This window comes from Denticeps clupeoides, chromosome 3 (assembly GCF_900700375.1).
Source record: "Denticeps clupeoides chromosome 3, fDenClu1.1, whole genome shotgun sequence".
NCBI classification, from domain to species: domain Eukaryota; kingdom Metazoa; phylum Chordata; class Actinopteri; order Clupeiformes; family Denticipitidae; genus Denticeps; species Denticeps clupeoides.
In genome coordinates, this window is record NC_041709.1 from 13,352,557 (window position 1) to 13,371,443 (window position 18,887).

The following is an 18,887-nucleotide window of genomic DNA, read 5'->3' on the forward strand; positions in this document are numbered from 1 at the left end:
GGGGGCTTCCTGAAGCAATTCTGGAGCGCAGAGAATAGAAAGACATTCCGTAATTCAATACAAAGCTAATCAATAAACAACTTGTTTCTACTACTCACTTGGCTATTTCTCCCCTCCCCTGTTTACACGGGTCAAATGTCAGCCGACTGATGCAGAGAGAATTTCGCTGAGTCAGAGCAGATCAAAAAACAAGAACACCCCCCCCTTCAAAAATTGTGAACCCTAAAATCACTGTAGCAACGTCTCTTTAAAGCAATGAAAGGCCAGAGCAAATTGGTAATCATTAAATCTGAACCACTGAAAGCCACCATAGACAAAACATGACACCATTTGCAAAATCATTGTCTATATAGTAATAAAGTACAATAATTATTATATAATCTTAATATATATAATAATAGATCATTAATTTATAAATGAAAAAAAGTCATAAGCATAAATATTCATAAGCAGAACTGGTACATAAAAAATGGAAGAGAAAATATATAAAAACATTCTATGTACACATACCCTAATACACATACATGTGGACATATGTACATATGTGTACATGTATATATGAACTCGCACACACACACACACAAACTTATCCATCCATCTATACACGCGCACATGCAATGCACGTTTTCCAGCACACATACACCAAAATGATACTGAGTAATATATTTAAACAAGGGACTATATAATTATATAGAATAAATTATACAAGCCTATATCACAGGTGAAAGACTCCATCAATTAAACTGTTTAATTCCATTTCAGGGTCCTATTTTGATCCTTGAGGGACCCCATTTCAAGCTGAACACTTGAATTCAAGCACAGAGGAAACGGCTACAAACAACCTTTTAAAAGGGACAACATGCACACCCCTCTCCACAGGCAATGCTTGAGAGGTACAGGGTGGACTTTGGAGCAAGACAGATTTCCAGAGGGGTTACTGGAGAGAAAGGGCCCTTGAGTAGAGGGCAATTAAGGCCTAATTAGTTCACTGGGAGGGTGTGTTGCTATGACATGTGCCCTGAGTGGACGCCACAGTCACGCTCCTTCAGCGCACACGCTTAGCACAATGCGAGTGTGTATTGTAAGCATGCTGTGGCTCTCCAGCACAGCCAGGCCGGTGTGATGACAGAAGCAGGTGCTCCGGCCTTAAAAAGCGTGGATCTCTGGGCCTGCTGAGCGCGGCGTGATGGGCGCCCCCATTGTTCCACTGAGGGTTTTTCATCTCGGGCCCTCGGCCCCCCAACCCCCTCTATGTTTTCAGCTGGACACACTTTTGTTAACCCTCCATCCTAAACCCCAACACCCCACCCCCAACTGACCCTCCACCTACTCCCCTCGCTGCCCTCCGTAACGGCTGCTGCCTGAACCAGCACTCTGCCCTGCAGGAGCCTTCCTGCTCTGGAGGCGGCAGGTGCTCCCAGGCATCCACGCGTCCCGGCAGGCAGGCAGGCAGAGACCAAGCCTACAGGCTCCCTGGTCATAAGTCTGTATGGGCCTGGGGAGCGCACCCCAGAGGGGACCATCTGTTAACCTCATCCCACCCCCACAATTTTATCACAGGAGGGGAAGCCAAAAAAAAAAAAAATGTAAAATACAGTGGAACAGAGGGGCCCCTCCATGGCAGGAAAAGTCAACCACCCAACAAAAACCCCGCTGGGATCCGTTTAAGGGGCTTAGACAGGGCCGAGCCGGGCGAACGCACCACTGTCAGCTCGCATCCACATCGCAAGCGGCAGGCTGGACCCCCCCGATCAAAGCGCCTTTTAATTTGGCTTTAATTAGACAGCGACTGGAGCCCGGTGCATCCTCGGCCCCATTGTTACGCCGCTTGCCCCTCCTTGTTGGGCACATCAAACACCCCCCCACCCCAAATTATACTTTTTGCCCCCCAAACCTCCATACTTTTTTTTTTTTCCTCCTCGACCCTCAGAGCTGAAAAGCTGTGCACGCTCACAGCGGGTTTCTTTGTGTTAAATAATTAATTCATCTGATTTCTGATCTCAGTTCTCCTTCTCGTCTGCCAAACAATGGCCTATTATCTTCAGCTGAATTACCCCCAATTACAAAACATCACTCCAGGACACTGTGAACTAAGAAATAGGAAAGGAAGAAATAGCAATAACTAATGGAATTACAGATTAAATGTAACTGAATACTTAAATGGACAAATTAATATTTTTCTGGAAGAGAACAGGCAAAAATAAATAAATAAATAAACATTGCATGCTGGTACTGGAAGCCTCTATAATGCTAATTAAACCAACACAATACTTGTACCTCCACTGATTTCCAATCTCTTCAAAAAGTTAAGTCCATTTTATTTGGCCATCCAAAGTTCTAATTACAAGTCAAATCAATAAATCAATACCTCTGATTTGATCTGGTGCTAATTTGATCCGTATTTTCTGAAGCCTTTTGGGGAAAGGGAGGGAATGACTCTAAAGATGAAAGAGAATCACAGACACACGCCCATACACAACCCCCCCCAGAGACTGAGTCATGTTTGTAATCAACTGCTCACTACAAGCCTCTTGAGTAACGAGGGAGGAAGAAAGGAACAGACAGAGAAAAGGATGAGTTCAACTACAAGGCTTACCATACTCCTGTCCACACCTCCCTACTAGGTTTGTTGTAGTCAGCCAAATCTATGACAAAATATGAAGTGAACTAAAGTGATTGTCATTGTGAAACACTGCACAGCACACGGTGCGCACAACAATTTAACCCTCACCCTTAGTGAGCAGTAGGTAGCCATGAAAGGCGCCCGGGGAGAAGTGTGTGGGGACGGTGCTTTGTTCAGTGGCACCTCAGTGGTACCTTGGTGGTTCGGGGATTTGAACAGGCAACCTTCCAATTACAGGGAGGTTTCCTTACATGCTAGGCCACCACTGCCCCTCATATCTTCGTCATCAAACCTTTTTGACATGAAGGGACAAGAAGTAAATTCTGGTTATCATGTAATATTGAGGACGGGATGTTATTTCTCGTTTAATCTGGTTGTTATATCACTGTTTCTGTTTCCTATATATCCCATACAGTCAAACATATGACATAAAAAAAGAGCCACAAAACACAAATCACAGGATTAATTAGATTTCAGGATACTTCTAATGGGTGAGCAGATGGCTGGGAGAAAAAGACAAAGTGATCTTTGGACGCATTTTCTTTTCCGATTAATTGGGAAAAGAAACAGAATGTGTGGTTGGGGGGGAAAAAAAAAAAAAAAAAACACGGAAGATAAGAGCATATTCCATGTATGGAATGGATGTAATGTTTACTTATGTCTATGAGGTGACAATAATATGATAATAAGACTTTTAATTATGAAATGGGTTTGACTAAAAGAAAATGTGTTTGTGTCTGCTTTGACAGGTACTTCTGGTTATTGACTTGTTTACTATATTGACAGTTTACTCGCTGTCCCCAGTGTACGCAAAATCCAGGCTAAAAACCTACTTAATACAGTCTAGCCTTTAACAACACTCCCCTTACCATTAGTAACGCTGCAGTAGTTAGTGCTGCCGGAAATGTCTAGTTCTCTGTCATTTGTTGCTAACTCATCACTAACTCACTCTTCTCGTTTCTCTATACTTCACCATCCACACCACTGTGGATGGTTTTTCCTGCCTGGGGAGTGTCCTGGTTTGGAGTGATCACGTGACATGGTCGACCTCCATGGACTGTCCTACTTGGCCCTCTGCTGACCCCATCTGATAGTCTAACACACTACCTGAATGCTACATCATTACACACAAGTGGACTGCAATAACCTTCATATGCCATCATTTTTTTTATGTATTTCATTGTAATCCAATGCTGACCAGATGAGAACGGGTTCCTCTTGCTGAGTTTGGGTTCCTTTCAAGGTTTTCTTCCTGATAGAGGAAGTTTTTTTTCCTTGTCCCTGTTGCCTCTGGCTTCCTCACCTGGGGTTTTGAGCACAGTTCTATTTGCTATACGTTTTGTGACAATGTACACTGTAAAAAGCAACATATAAATAGATTGATTTGTTGATTGAAATAGAATTTCATTACTACAAAAAGAGAATAACATACAAATTTCATTGCCTAAAATTAGACTAAAATGTCATCAGTTTTCTTTGACTAACTAGTCCAAAATATTAATGGATAATTCTGACTAAAATATGAAAAAAATGTAAAAAAAAAAAGTTTAGTCAACAGAAACTTGACTAGACTAAAATTAGTATAGATGTGACGAAGACTAATAAAGACAAAAATGTCAGCTTGATGCCAAGATTATAGTAAAACTAAAATTAAGACAGACTGCCAAAAAAATAAAATATGTATACTCCCTATAGGCAAACCTGAAAAGGACCGTTCACAGGCAACACGTAAACTACACTACCACTCAAAAGTTTGGACACACCAACATTTTTTACATTATAGAACAAAACTGAAGACACAGGACTATGAAATACCATATATGAGGATATATAAAAGAAAAATGGCAGCAATTCACAAGCTTCTCTCATACACCTTAAGTAAGAAAATCGGGATGTTTCAAACACTCCTTTTATGCTGAACACTTTCTTAACATTCACTCATGTTAATGAGCATCCATTTTTAATGATTACAATAGTGAACAAAGTCATGAAAGTTAAAAAGTGGCAACTCTGGAGAAAAAAAAAAAAAAGTTTCCTCTTACAAAAAAACTAAAAATGTTTCTTGCATTAGATTATTCAAAATGCCTATACCTTAGTCTCCACCACAGAGTAGGTGAGCTCACACTTTTGATTGGTAGTGTAAAATTCTTAAATGCTAATGTTAATCACTGAGAATGTTAAAATCACTTTCTAAATGACGAAACGCCACAACTCTCCACAACACCTGAACTCTCACACTTTCTCACATCTAGTATAGTGTATGGTGATGGACTATGATTTTACCTGGACTGTCAATTTTACCTGTAACATCTGTACTATAATAACACTGCTTTTAAAATGACTATTTTACATACAATTTCTGAGACCATAAAATGACTTGGGGAAATGTGCCTGTGACTGACATTATTGTTTGCAAACAATAGACAGCTAGAATAAAATATAAGGTAGACAGTTCCTATGTCCCATGCTGATGGCTGCAGCATGTTTGCTCATATTAATGATAAATGCAAATAAAACAAAAAAATAAATTAAAACAAAAAAATGTGCCCTTAGCTACCCTTAATTTCAAGTTTCTGTTTGTTATTTTTGAGGTCATAATAATCATTGCCAAAAAATATACAAGGATGGAAGTAGGGAACATTTTAAAATGAAACAAGACGTAGCACATTGTGAAACACAGAACAGACAACCTACACTGGAACCTACACTGTTGAAAGAACAAACACTCGCTCAATCAGTCTGGTCTCTCCACTCACAAACAGCTAAGACAAGAAGTTCTTCAGAGAAAACAAGGTAACGTTTACCCTTATCAATAACGCGATCAATCTATGGCTTTTTTTGGGATTGATTCCTGATAGAGCGAGAGGTGCAGACAGCACCGCTTAAACTAATGAGCTAAATGCCTACAATGAGCACACAGAGAGCCTCTCACAGCAGTCACACACCCACTTCTGTCTCACTGGGCACATGTGAGCTGACCATGGTGCTCATTGCTACGATTCCTTTCAAGCAGCACTTTTAGGATGACTAAACAATTAAACAGACCTAAGTGATTGAGCTTTTTTATTTTGTATTTATTTATTTTATTTTTTTTGCAGATTTAGAGAAAGCAATCCATTTGTAGGAAACATACTGATGACATTACGGGGCATCAATTAATTAATGCATCTTTGCTCATCATCCAGTACTTTACCGCTTGGTCATTAGTGTATAATGCAGGTTCTTGTAAATGAACAGGTACATTTTAGGAACCACAAATTGTAATTAGTTTAAATCCATACCATCCCACAAGAAGTAGTCATTGTTTATTTCGACTGCTGTTGTTACAAGTAACTGGATTTGATCAACCTTGAAGTCTACAGTTGGCAAAGTTTTGGTGATCTTGTGGAAATGCAACAGACATCCTAAAGACACAAACTAAAGCTAAATTAACTTGGGAATGGCACAAGTTTTTTCAACAAATGCCCAAACCCCTAATTAAAGTTCCATGAAGACACATATAGAAGTTTCTGATGGTAAACCAACAAACAAATCAACTGGATTAGTGAAGATGTGCTAAAAATTTATGTAAACTTAAATTAACATAAATTAATCCCTACCACCAAGACCAATGGCAAAATAACTCTCTCCCCCACACACAGACTACACAACTACGGTAATAAAGTAACAAAGACAAAACACAATCCTCTCACAGCAACCCCTCATTTAACAGACCCAATTCTGCCTCTCTACCACTTCCAGAGATCTAGAGTTGAATCGGCTGTGGTAGAACATGGAAACAGTGATGCACACAGCCAGACAGGGAGGGCCAAACTAAGTGCTCTTCATCTGTCTGGATTAGGACACCATTTAGCTATACGGCACTCATTTCCTGCACAGTGGCACTGGCGGCAGCCGGCCTGAGCGTGTTTATTACTGCTGCTCCGCCTGCATTAGCCACCCCATCCATCTGCTGCACCGGAGATGGAGATCTTTGCATGGCACAACTCACTCTAACATGCAACGCTTGAAATTGGTGGGTTGTTCAAAAACACAACAGTTAATATTAACTTGCCGGGATAGGGTGAGGTGATCATATTGATATATGAACACACATGTTCACATTTCTCAGCACGCAACTTTTAAATGACTAGCAGCCGTCCCAGAATGAAGTTCACAAAATAAAAAACAAAAGTAAAGCGACTGTCTCCAGGCAAACAGAGTCTAGAGGAACATTTAGAAGGCTCTGCCCTGCCTGTTTTGCTCACCAGCCAGGCAGAAGGTCTCCAAAAGGTGGAGGCGCCGTGGGACTTCAAAGTGTGTTTATTCCGCTTTTATTCTTGACTTTTACTGTGCCGCTCAACAGATTTACAAGGGCCCCTGCCAAGCCCCAAGGGCAGTGCTTTGTCTTTGTGACGAGTGCTCATAAACTCACTGCCAAACACACCCGTCTTCACATCATGCGATTCTCTTGACCTTCGGCTGCCCTGCTCCAACCACACGATGTGTGGACAACCAGCCCAGCAGGTCACAGGTAGGGAAGACTGGCAGAAACTGGAGGGGAAGCTCAGCATAGGAGTGTCCTTGAGGATGTCGACCCCCAGCAACACCACTTTTACAGAAAAGGCAGATAAGTTTTAGTAGTGCTGCATGTTCTGATCAGTTTTAAAAAAAAAATCATCAGGTAATTCTGTGGCTAATCAACTACACCAGCAAACACTCTGAGACAGACCCAGTGGTATGAAGCCAAGAGCTGCCTGCCATGAAAGTCTACAGAAAGAAAAAAAAAAAAAAAAAGAACAGGAGCCCTCCAGCAGTCACCGCCTCTCAGGCTCGTATTTGACATCGGTACAGCCGGTTGGTGAGTCAGTCAGGGGTCTTTGTGTGCTTGTCACCCAATCGGCTGAGGAGGTAAGGAACCAGCAGGGCAGGGCATGTGGACGAGGCCAAAGGTCAAATCTCCTTCTGACCTCCACCGATGGGAGGAAGGAAGGGGGGGAAGAGAGGGAGAGCACAAGAGCGAGAAGGACAGCCAGCTGATAAATTGCCCTCTTCTGCCCCCATGCATCTCTTTACCCCTCTGTCATTCTCTCGCTCCCTGAAGATTACACCCTCTCTCCTCAATTCACTGCCGATCTGAGTGCAATTACAGTGACAAGAGAAAGCAAAGAGGAAAGGGGGGGACAAAAAAAAAAAAAAAAAAGGGAACAGAAACGGACCATGTGACTGACAGGGTGGAAAAAGTAAACAATAAAAAGTGGTGTGAATAATTATTCAAAGTGAGTGGCATCCATGTTTTGTGGCATGTATTTATCGAGCAGAGATAACTGCTCAAAGCCTCCGCCAAACAATATTCCTACTCGGCTAGGTTACTCAATCAATGGCGCAAGAAAACATAACCGTAAACAAATAGAGGAGGAATTCCACACACAACAGCGGCAAAATGTGAGAAAATATCAGCAGGAGATGAACAGATACATAAAGGGCAATGCTGAATAGATGACAGTGGGAGAGGTGAGGTGGAGGTGAGCCGTATCCAAGCAGAGGAGGAGAGTAGGGGGGGGGGGGGGGGGGGGGCACGAGTCGAGATAAAGAGCAGATGAGAGAGAGTGAGAGAGAAAGAGCTGGAGAGCCCTGATGGACGGAGGGTGGGAGGAGAGTGAAAGAAGAGAAGTGAAGGAAAGGTCCTTGGGGGGGAGCAAACGGACAGGACAGGACGGGTGTCGTGACCTCTGACTTGTGACATCACTGCCCTCTGCAGCAGGAGCACATCCTACAGAGACAAAGAGAGACACTAGCCTCCGTCTCTCATTCACGCATTTCTTTCACTTTAGCTCCTCTTCAAGAGGTAGCTTCAGTCATCCACGCCGCATCTCTTCACATCATTTTCTCAACAAAAATAAAACCAGATCATCTTTTAACGAACAACACACACAATTGGAGAAGAATAGGGCTAATGGGATTGACTCATCTGACACAGTCACCCTATTTCGGGAACTTCATCCATTTTAGGAAAATTACCTTAAATGACTTGGCTGTGGTTCCCTTGGCTGGCAGGATTGGATTAGTGAAAGTGGCTAGCGTTTCAGAAAACCCAATCACTTGCTCTTAACAGCATCAGAGGGGACGGCAAATTCACCTCTGATCTTTGACCCACGTAGCATGGTAGAGCACAGGACCCTGACAAGACAAGTTCTCCATCAGACTCCACCGGTGTATCCACATTCGAATCCACTGAAGACCACTGGTTCCAGACTATGGTCTGCCTAAACTCTTAATAGAGCTTCAGGTAAAGAAAGTTACTGAGTAGAAAAGCTGGCAAGATCATCAAAATGGCGGCTATTTGGGAGCAGCAGAGCAGCTCCTAGAGGACTTGCTCTGGAGTGGCAACCTCCTGGCTCTTGAAGTCAAAGGTCACTAAGTCACACTATAAAATAGCTTCCCCCTTAATCTAATGGCTCCTCCAGGTTCCACCTCCCTCAAGACAATCATAACATTTTATAGCAATTAATTTATGATGTACGGTATTATACCTGTATTACAGACGAGTGGAAAATTTAAGCATAACCCTCAATCAGTAACGAAGATCCAAATTTCCACATGCAACCCAATGGGACCACCTTCATCAAAAGGCCGAATTAGCATTCAGAACAATGGAGTCCATCAAACTGGAAATGAAGACTGGTGCAAACTTAGAATAATTAATTAAAGTTGCATTAATTAAAAGCTTTTTTCCCCACTTTTTCCTTTGCTAGCTAAAGAATGTGTCGAAATGCACCTTGTGAGGATTGCATGAGGAATTACAGGGCTTTTCTGATCAACTGTGCAAGAGCCGAGACAGACAGCTGTGGGCTCGAGCTGTTTGTAACCATCACAGAAGGGTATACCCAAGTGCAGGTGCATTTCCTCCGGCTGCATTAACTAGTCCTGTAAAAGAAAAACCCACACCTCGACAGCAAAATGATGAGATTCTCTCCTTCACGTTTATCTCCCACGGAGAGCGGCTTTGTGAGGCTCTCCATGTAGTCATGCCAGGCTGTGAGAGGCGCTTTGCGAGGGGTGGCAGGACTGTGGGAATGTGAGCTAAATAAATAAATAAGGCAGGGCTTTAAGGATTAGAGATAAAAGCGGGGCTGAGACGCGGGGAGGCACAGGCCAGCTTTAGGGGGCCGAGGCGGCCTACCGTCGCTGGGAGACAGCCAGTGACCTTTCTCTACTGGAACCCTGCCCGCAAACACACAGCCCCAACACTGGCGTTAATCCTCTGCACGGATTTAAAGCTCCTCTCTCACTTTCGCTCTTTCTCCCATCACTCGCTCTTCCTCCCAAATGTCAGATCCACAGGAGAGACAAGAACCACTCGGCTACCTGCAGGCACACAGAAGAGGCGCTGGGGGGGGCTAGGTCCCTGGCCCATTGACACCTGGCTGCCATTTCTAGGGTGCTAATTTTGAGCGGCCCTGTGGGTTGGGCTCCTCACAGTGAAACTAAACGTATGGGAGCCCTTGGGAGGGCATCATGGACTTTGAGTAAACACAGTCAGTCTTCTTAGAGAATACTTTCGAAGTGCCCAAAAAACTGAACTTCGGGTTCAATACTTCAGCAGACTCGTATTTTAAGAATCAATTATTTACTAGCACCATGGTTGATGCTGTAGTATCAATCCAACAAGATGATTGAAGATTTAGGGCTGTATTTTTCCAGCACTTGGTATAGTGTATGGGGAAGTGTTCGCTAATGTCACATTAAATATGTTTTTTTATTTCACAGAAATGAACAGATACAAAACAAGAAAGTACTGTTCGTTCCATCTTGGAGAGAAAGAACTAAGGACCAAGCCGGTCCTTTTGTTTGGATTTAATTATATCTGACATTCATCCTCCTAACAGCCCTTGGCCACAGGGTATGTCATTAGCAAACGCAACTTTAACAAACACGCCCCAAGCGCAGCATCTTATAATGCACCAGGGATATATGGTTCTTAGAGTTTGGATGTTCTCTCAGCATTCATGTCCATGAAACATAAGTAACATGAAAGCACGTTGTAAGTTGCTCTGGATAAGGGCGTCTACCAAATATATTTACATTTAAGGCAAGTAGTTAGTTCACTTTCCTCCTTTTCTTGCAATACATTGGCATGCATTTTGGGTCAAATAGGTGATGCTAAACTAGCCATAGTGTGTTTGTTTTAAAGGCCTGTACAACAGAGCAAATATTTTAAAGTATAATTTAAAATAAAGACTATTCTGGGCAAGGATGTAATATAAAAAAAAAGGTAAATTAATTAACTTGATTAGACATTATCCGCGATATGGCTACCATGAAATCCTTTTCCTCATTGTTTCCAACTACCTCCAGCGGCTGCTGTGAATTTGTTCATTTGATTTTCCCTCCCCTGCCCACAGAGCCTCCAACTCAGCCATCCAAATCTCTTCACAGTCATACTGTAATGACAGAATTAAAGGCACCACATTGATCTATGAGCTGGAGATGAAAGGCCATTCTGCAGAAGGATTAGAGTGAGGAGAGGAGATATATTACCTTAAAATCTGCTAATGATTTATTTTGTAAATGAATCCTGCTTCATTATTTAATATACATTACATGTACATGTATGTGTATACACACTGTTTAAATATTTGATATATATTAGAATTCCTTTTAGTAAAATATCAAAGTGACAATTTAGCAAACGCTAAATCACATAAACCAGGAATGATCATGATAATCCATATAAAGGCATGGAAATATTTAAAGTGTTGGAATACTGCTGCTGCACCTCTCCGTGGTTTCATATTCTGGATGGTTGTAGGACCTTGCGTCTCCTGTGAGTTTAGTGGAATGTTCAAGGTTCTCCTGACACCTGTGCTGTATATTGTGGGCCCAGTCCTCAGCCTCCTGTCCAGCTCGCTGAATTAGTCCCCCACCCTAATTTTCTCTTCAGGACTGATAGCCACTCATAAAACACCCTGTGCCACCCTGTCATAGTCTTACCACACCCTATGTGCAAGGTTAAAGTGCTGGTAGCGGTGGATGGTAAGCAAGAGAGCTCTATTTATAGGGGAGGGAGGCAGGAGGGGCGGAGAAAAAAAAAAAAAATCTTCCGCTGAGCGCCCGCGCTATTACCTCCTGTTTAGCTGCTGACGAGACAAGCAGGTAATGTTTAGCAGCCTTTTTGGTGGGAGGCAGAGCGGTCTGTTTCAGCGGGATTAAGAAAAGACACTTAACCACATTAGGTGCTGGAGACAGATTTTTCTCGATCAATGAGTGAGGGAGCAGCCCCTGGAGATGACGCCACCCTCCTCCCCCTACCCCAACCTAGTCTTTTTTTTTCTTTTCTTTCCCCTCTCTTCTCTCATTCCACGGCTCTGGACCACTAAGCTCTCATCCTTCCATCTCCATGTCAGGTTTGGTAAAAAAAAAAAAAACAATAAATTAATAAATTAATTAATTACTTAATTAATTAATTAATCATGAAAGGCTGTATATGACTAACACTTGAGGCCGAATTATACTGACTTGGGTGTAACCTAAGGGGAGTTGCTTTTTACTAAAATTGCACCTGGCCCTACATGGTTGTGGACAGACAGCAGATAACAGAGAACCACATCTTTGTATAAATAAGACGGTCTGACTACTATAGGTCAGATAACTCTTTGCGAATGCACTGCCTCAAGCTAATAAAAATCTTTGCTTTGGATCCAGCAACTCTGCGTCTCCATTGGATATTAATTCTCATGCCCAGACATGCACATTGGAAACAATTTATAGAAACTGCAGACAAAGAGGAGAAAAAAAAAAAAAAAAAAAAAAAAAAAAAAAAAAAACACTGCAGTTTACCAGCTACAGGCATTAAGATGAAATCCACAGCATTTAGCTATAAAATGTGTCTTAACGTAACGATTGCTTACAGATCTGCACAGGCGTGTAAACCGCGCAGAAAGAGTGGTGCAGAGGCTCCGAGGCAATCAGCACCTCGTCGACGTGCCTGAAAACAAAAATATTCTCTCTGGCCGGCCAGCCAGCCGCCTGCTGCAGCCAGTCAATACCACAGACGCTCTTGACTATTTATCATTTTTCAACTCTCATTTTTCACATATTGACAACGTGTTTTTCCATTTATTTCTTACGCGGTATTAAATCTGTTAGCTGAGCTAACTAAAACACAGACAGCTCGCCAGTTTCGTTGGGTCTCAGATAAGACTCCATGGGATTAGAGACACCAGATACCTTCTAGAGACTTATTCCATGCCTACAGTGGCCAAATGGAATCATATTGTAACATCACGCCATGCCACTAGACAACCCATTACTCAAACACTATAGTCTCAGACAGAGGGGAAAAAAAGGGTATTTTAAGGAAAGCCTGAAGCTCTTTTGATCAACACCAGTAGTCAGTGAGAAAAGTTTTTTTTTTTTTTTTTTTTTTCTTTCTTCTCTTCTCCTCAGTCCAGGTCTGGCAAGGATCACATTACAGTCTACTCAAGCTTGCCAGCTATCAATAAAGCGACAGTACAGTGCCTTGCCAAGACAAGCACCTAAGGAATAAAGTAATGGATCAGAAACCACAGTGGGGTCCAGGCTGAGACATGCAATACTGATTTTAATTAGACGGTTATGGCTCCGCTGGCCCCCTGGTAGGAAGTTTCTCAAATTTTAGAACCTCAGGATTACGGAAAAAGTTTAAAACACTTTTCAAAGACAAAAAAAATGGTTTGGGAAATGGGACTTAAGTATTATCTGAAGATGAACTAGCTTCTCTTGGTTCATTAGGGACCTTTGTGTGGAGTCATTCATGAGATCAAGTATGCTAATCTACTAATGAAATGACCCGTCTCGATGTCTGTGATACAGAAAAGTGCCTGGGCAGCAAGTTCAGCAATAGCAAATTCCTTACACAGACACTGATGATTATATTGTTATTAGTGGTTTTACTAGGATTAAATCTAGAATGGAAGGTGCCAAGTTGAACACATCGATCCAGGGATCCACATGGACAAATCTGCCTTGATAATAAGATGGACACAAACCCACAAATGAAGGAATTGCTATGTAATTAAAGCATTATAAAAAACAAATAAATATCACAACATTTTCTGTACCAAAACTGAACACTATGGCATACTAGTTGTTTATGATAATCTCACATAGCTAATATGTACACTACCAGTCAGATGTTTGTTTGCACCTAGTCTGTGGCTTATGGATGCCATTCTGAAGAATCTAATGCAAGAAACATTTAGTATTTTTTGAAGCAGGGTTTCAATTTGGTTCTATAATGTAAATAATGCAAGACACGTAAATGAGTATGTGCATACAAACCTTTGACTGGTACTGTAGTTATTACAGTTAAATGACTACAGTAACTTGTCATCAGATGGAAAACAAGGAGGCAGGCAGATAATCAGATGGTACGTAGATGAGCTAATTCCAAAGAGATGGTAATGTCTGATGGTGGTCTGTAAAATCTGCCGCATAACGGAATTTGCAAATTTTTGCAAATTTCCCTGACAAATGGTCATGATTATCCGGTCTCTGAAATGTGTGTATAAAGAAAGGTGTAAAGAAGAAAATCACAAAAAAAGTAAAATTTACCAAAATATTGTTAAACTAAACTTACGACAATTCTGACTTAAAATGACAGTGTTTCTAACGTGACAAGTTTAGACACGGCTGCTGGAGGTGCTGGAATAAAGAAGCAATGTGTGCAGCATCGCCCTTATCCTGAGCGACTTACAATGTGCTTTCATGTTACCATCAACTAAGTAATCTGGTTCACTAAAACTCAAAACATAAATACAATCATTTTACTCACTCTGTTGCTTAAGTCAGACTATGTCATTCGTTATACAGTTATGTATAATGAATGTATAATCATGTATCAAAGACTTTTCTATGACTTATATATGTTTATTTTGTATTCAAAAATGTTTCAAGGTTTTCTTTTAAAAAATTCCACAACTTTTCCAGGTATTTAATGACCACAGGAACCCTGTATATATTCTTTACATTTACATTTAATTTATGATATTTATCAGACTCCCTTATTCTGAGCAACTTACAATCAGTAGTTACAGGGCCAGTCCCCATTGAGCAACTTAGGGTTAAGTGTCTTGCTCAGGTACACAATGGTAAGTGAGATGACTGAAGTGAGATTTGAACCTGTGTCTTATGGTTTAAAAATAAATAAATAACTAAAAAATTTGTGGCAAAAAAAAAATTGTCATTGTGATACACTGCAGCACAGCGCACTGTACACACAATGAAATGTGTCCTCTGCTTTTAACCCATCGCCCTTGGTGAGCAGTAGGCAGCCCGGGGAGCAGTGTGTGGGGATGGTGCTTTGCTCAGTGGCACCTTGGCGGATCGGGCTTCGAACCGGCAACCTTATGATTACGGGGTCGCTTCCACTGCCCTGCACTGCCTCACTGGTTTATAGGCAAGTGCGTTACCCACTAGGCTACTACCACTCTATCACCCATTGAATCTTAACACTAAAATGGCTGATTAAGTGATGTCGAAATTATTTATAGTAATAAAGCAGTATTAAAAATGAAGGGAATTTTTCCAACACTGTTCAACTATTTGAAAACATTTCACCTGATTTTTAAAAAAAATGTCTCTACATCAGTGTCTGAACTATATGCTGAACTATAACATGGGCATAGGCAATGTTACTGAAATCTGTCAAAGTGGGTTTAGTTACATGATAGTGGATCTGTAACAATACTTTTGAACAAAACGTTTTGAGAATTATGTGGATTTAAGAATTCTAGTGACCCTCTCTCTCTTTCTCATACACACACAGCAGTAAAATGGTCTGTATTTGTCTGAGGCTGACAGAGAGAGACCCTGTAGAGGGGGGATTGGCATCAATCACAGCTCAAGGTGACACATAGTGCGGCCATGTTTCCACCAGCAAGACAGACTTCTCACCTTAACACTCCTCTTCTCACCTCCTTCTGTGTCTCTCTCTCTCTCTCTCTCTCTCTCTCTCTCTCTCACACACACACACACACACACACACACACACACACACACACACACAATAATGAGTGATGGCTGTGGGGTTGACATCAGGCAACACCACAGGCTATCACAGCAGCAGCTTGGAGGAGGGAAGTGTCATTACTTTCACAATAATAACAGAGTATTGGGCTGTCATAGACACCAGTGGAGATACTCACCACACACACTTCTCAGCTTAACATGGAGAACACAGAAACCTTAACAAATTTAGCCTTCCATCACATTCAATAAATCCCAGGTTCCTGGTTCAGACCATGTGACTCTCAATCCATTCTCAAATCAATGATTACTTTTTCCAATAACAGCTTAGATTCTGCTGTTGCTTACCTTGTTTTCGACCAGGTGAAACTTCAAAACTCACAAAAAAGCTAAACACCTTACATTCGATAGCCTCCCTGAGTGCTATTCGGCCATTCTGTATATCACTCTGTTCTTACTACAAAATGTTCTGAAAGTCTTTGCCTTATTTGCCTTTCCTCCCTGTAGATGGGGGCAAGGTGGTTTGGAGGGTGTGATAGGAGATCATTTCACCCAAATAGCCCTATGGCTTTCCCTGGGGCCTGCAAACCCACTACCCAAAACCACAATCTGCTAAAAGGCAAAGTGAGCAAAAAACAGGCTAATGGGAATTTGCTCCAAGTAATACTTTCTGGGTCATAAACAGGCCCAAGACTCTGATGAAATTGTTTAAATATGTATTTGCTTTTCAATAGACACAAGGCATAGACTGAGCCTAGATGGAGACACACACCACTGATTCACAACTCTGTAAACCACCCAAAGCCAACTGTGTGAATGAGTATGGCAGCTGTTTGTATAGTCACATTCAGTTTCAGTCCAACATCTTCTTTGCTGTTCCTTTTTTGTCCCGTTTGCTGACAGGTGACATTACCTACGCCTGTCAGCAACATAAAGGAAAGCGAAGGGCAGCTTACCAGCAGTGATGTCATCATCTGTGATGTCAATTTCCTCTTCCGGCACTTTGGTCTCGACCGGTTGGGGTTCAGGAGGGGGCGGGATGGGCTGTGGGGCTTCAGTAGCAGTGGCTATAAAAATAGAGAAGGAGCCAAAGACCAGTGTTAGCCATCTTGTTTTTCGGTTCTCATTGCATAGTCTCATCAATTTCCACTAAATCACAATAGAACTCCCCTCCACCCACGTAGCACTTTGCATATTTGGATAACATATCCTCACGTGTGTTATTTCACTTGTCCTGTATCTTCAGATTTGTTCTATAATGTAAAGAATGCAAGACCTATAAATGAGTAGGTGCATCTCAACTTTTGACTAGTAATGTAATTATTAGAGTTAAATGACTACATGTAACTTAAAATACACACATCAGGTGGCAAACAATGAGACAGGAAGATAAATCAGGTGGTACGTAGAGGATTCTAAAGAGGTTGGAATTTCTGATATGCAAAATTCATGAATGTTTGCAGAAAGGTGATCGTAAGATTTGCTGATCGTAAGTCGCTCTGGATAAGGGCGTCTGAAAAATGCTGTAAATGTAAGTTGAAAACTTTCAGTAAATTTTAGCCTTTATCCTTAAACATTCACAGTAAAACGGCTGATTGAATACTGTGAAAATTTAGTTTAAGTCTCGACCATTCCAGCTAAATTACAAAAGGACAACGACTCCCCTCTGCCCACCTAGCACTCCGCACAGTTAATGTCACCAATTTTTCCTTGTTTCCACGTGTCACACCTAAGCAGCTCATTAAGGTTTATAGGTAATTGGTAGTTTGCATTATTGGTGTTTTTTTTGTTTTTTTTTATTAGACCGTAACCAAATGCGATTGCAGCCATTTTTATTCTTCCTGGCTAATTTAGCCCTTATCCTGGAATTACCAATTAAAATAAGCTTTTCATTAGGTCAGCCAAATGAATCAATGTTCCTTAAAGGTGAGAACGAGCTAATCTGTGCTTTATGCTAATTAATGAACAGGTCTCCCACTGAGGGGAGAGTCTGTGTGCTAACAGCTAACCTACAGGAGGTTTAAAGAGAGCACACCAAGATGGAGCATATTTATCCTTTTTGTGCCTTTATTGAAGCAATTATTGAGAATTATTGTAATACTTGCAACAATTCAAAACAAACATCCACACACTAATAAGCTCCATTCCTAACTTTGAAACCTCTGTATTGTGATGCTGTATGTGTAAGTCCATTTACTCGAACGCACACAACAGCAAACACAGGAGCAACAATCACATGATGCACAAACATGACTAGGTGTTATTAATTTCAAACAAACAGAGAACCAGTATGATTGCAGTTCTCACGAATTTCCGGGTTCCCAGCACTGAAATGCCTGAGAACTGTAGTGACAAAAATAAAATAAAAAAAAAAAAAAAACAGAGGAGGCCCATAACTTACCATCCCAGCACTGAATGAATAGAGGAGGGCCTCATGCAAGGTCAAACGGCCCATGTCATCCATGACACACTACCGTGCCCCAGCCTTGTTAACCCCAGTCCCAAAGCGTGCCGCAGCGCCCCTCCTCCTCATCCTTCTCCTCCCCATCCCTCTGCCTCTCCACGCAACCCCCAGTTAAAATTCCGCCCAGTTGCAGGGAGGGAGCTACACATCTGACATCTCCTTAACAAGCTGGCCACAGGCAGCCCACACCCAGCAGAGAGCATGAGCTTAAATGGTGATGCTGAATTCAGCAGCAATAGCATCACTTATCCAAACATAAAACTTGTGAGTCTGGACATGTGATCCCTGAACAGCTTTTTCCATTATACCGCTGATAATAATGTTCTCCAAAATGTGAGATGTTAATATCAATTTCCTTTTCAAAATGAACTAAACACATGAATATGATTATTTAGCTATAAATCACAGCAACTGAATACATTCATCTTAATATATTGAAATCTCAAAATGATTGTTCTATGACTTGTATATTTAAGTAGCTGAAAATGTCTTGAGACTCAAGAGGGAATTCGGTCCCCATTAAAAACTCACACTCATAACCAAACTCAAACCTGGTGTGCTTCCTATAATGCTCATTATGAACGTAATGGACCACAACGTACTGGCAGGTCTCAGCACTTTCCAAGCCACTGAAATCTACAGTTGTACTGTTAACTTGGATACAGGGGGTCTCTTCCCAGAGAGGAGACATGTGCAAAGCGCTTCTTTTTACAATAACGTTCAGAGTGCAACCCTTACATGCCATGTTAGCAACAGTTCACAAGAGCAGTGCTTCAGTATCACATAAGTCATGAGTCCTGAGTGGGTTTGCTG

At 41.6% G+C, this 18,887-nt stretch overlaps 1 protein-coding gene across 5 annotated transcripts in view; it reads right to left on the bottom strand.

Annotated features, from left to right (window-relative positions):
- wdr7 (WD repeat domain 7) overlaps positions 1–18,887 on the bottom strand; it is a 125,744-nt gene that overhangs the window by 63,106 nt on the left and 43,751 nt on the right. For all 5 annotated transcript variants that reach the window (XM_028972907.1, XM_028972910.1, XM_028972909.1 and 2 more), the window contains one exon: positions 16,567–16,677. In XM_028972907.1, coding sequence (XP_028828740.1) covers positions 16,567–16,677 — 111 coding nt within the window. The remainder of the gene's footprint in view (positions 1–16,566; positions 16,678–18,887) is intronic.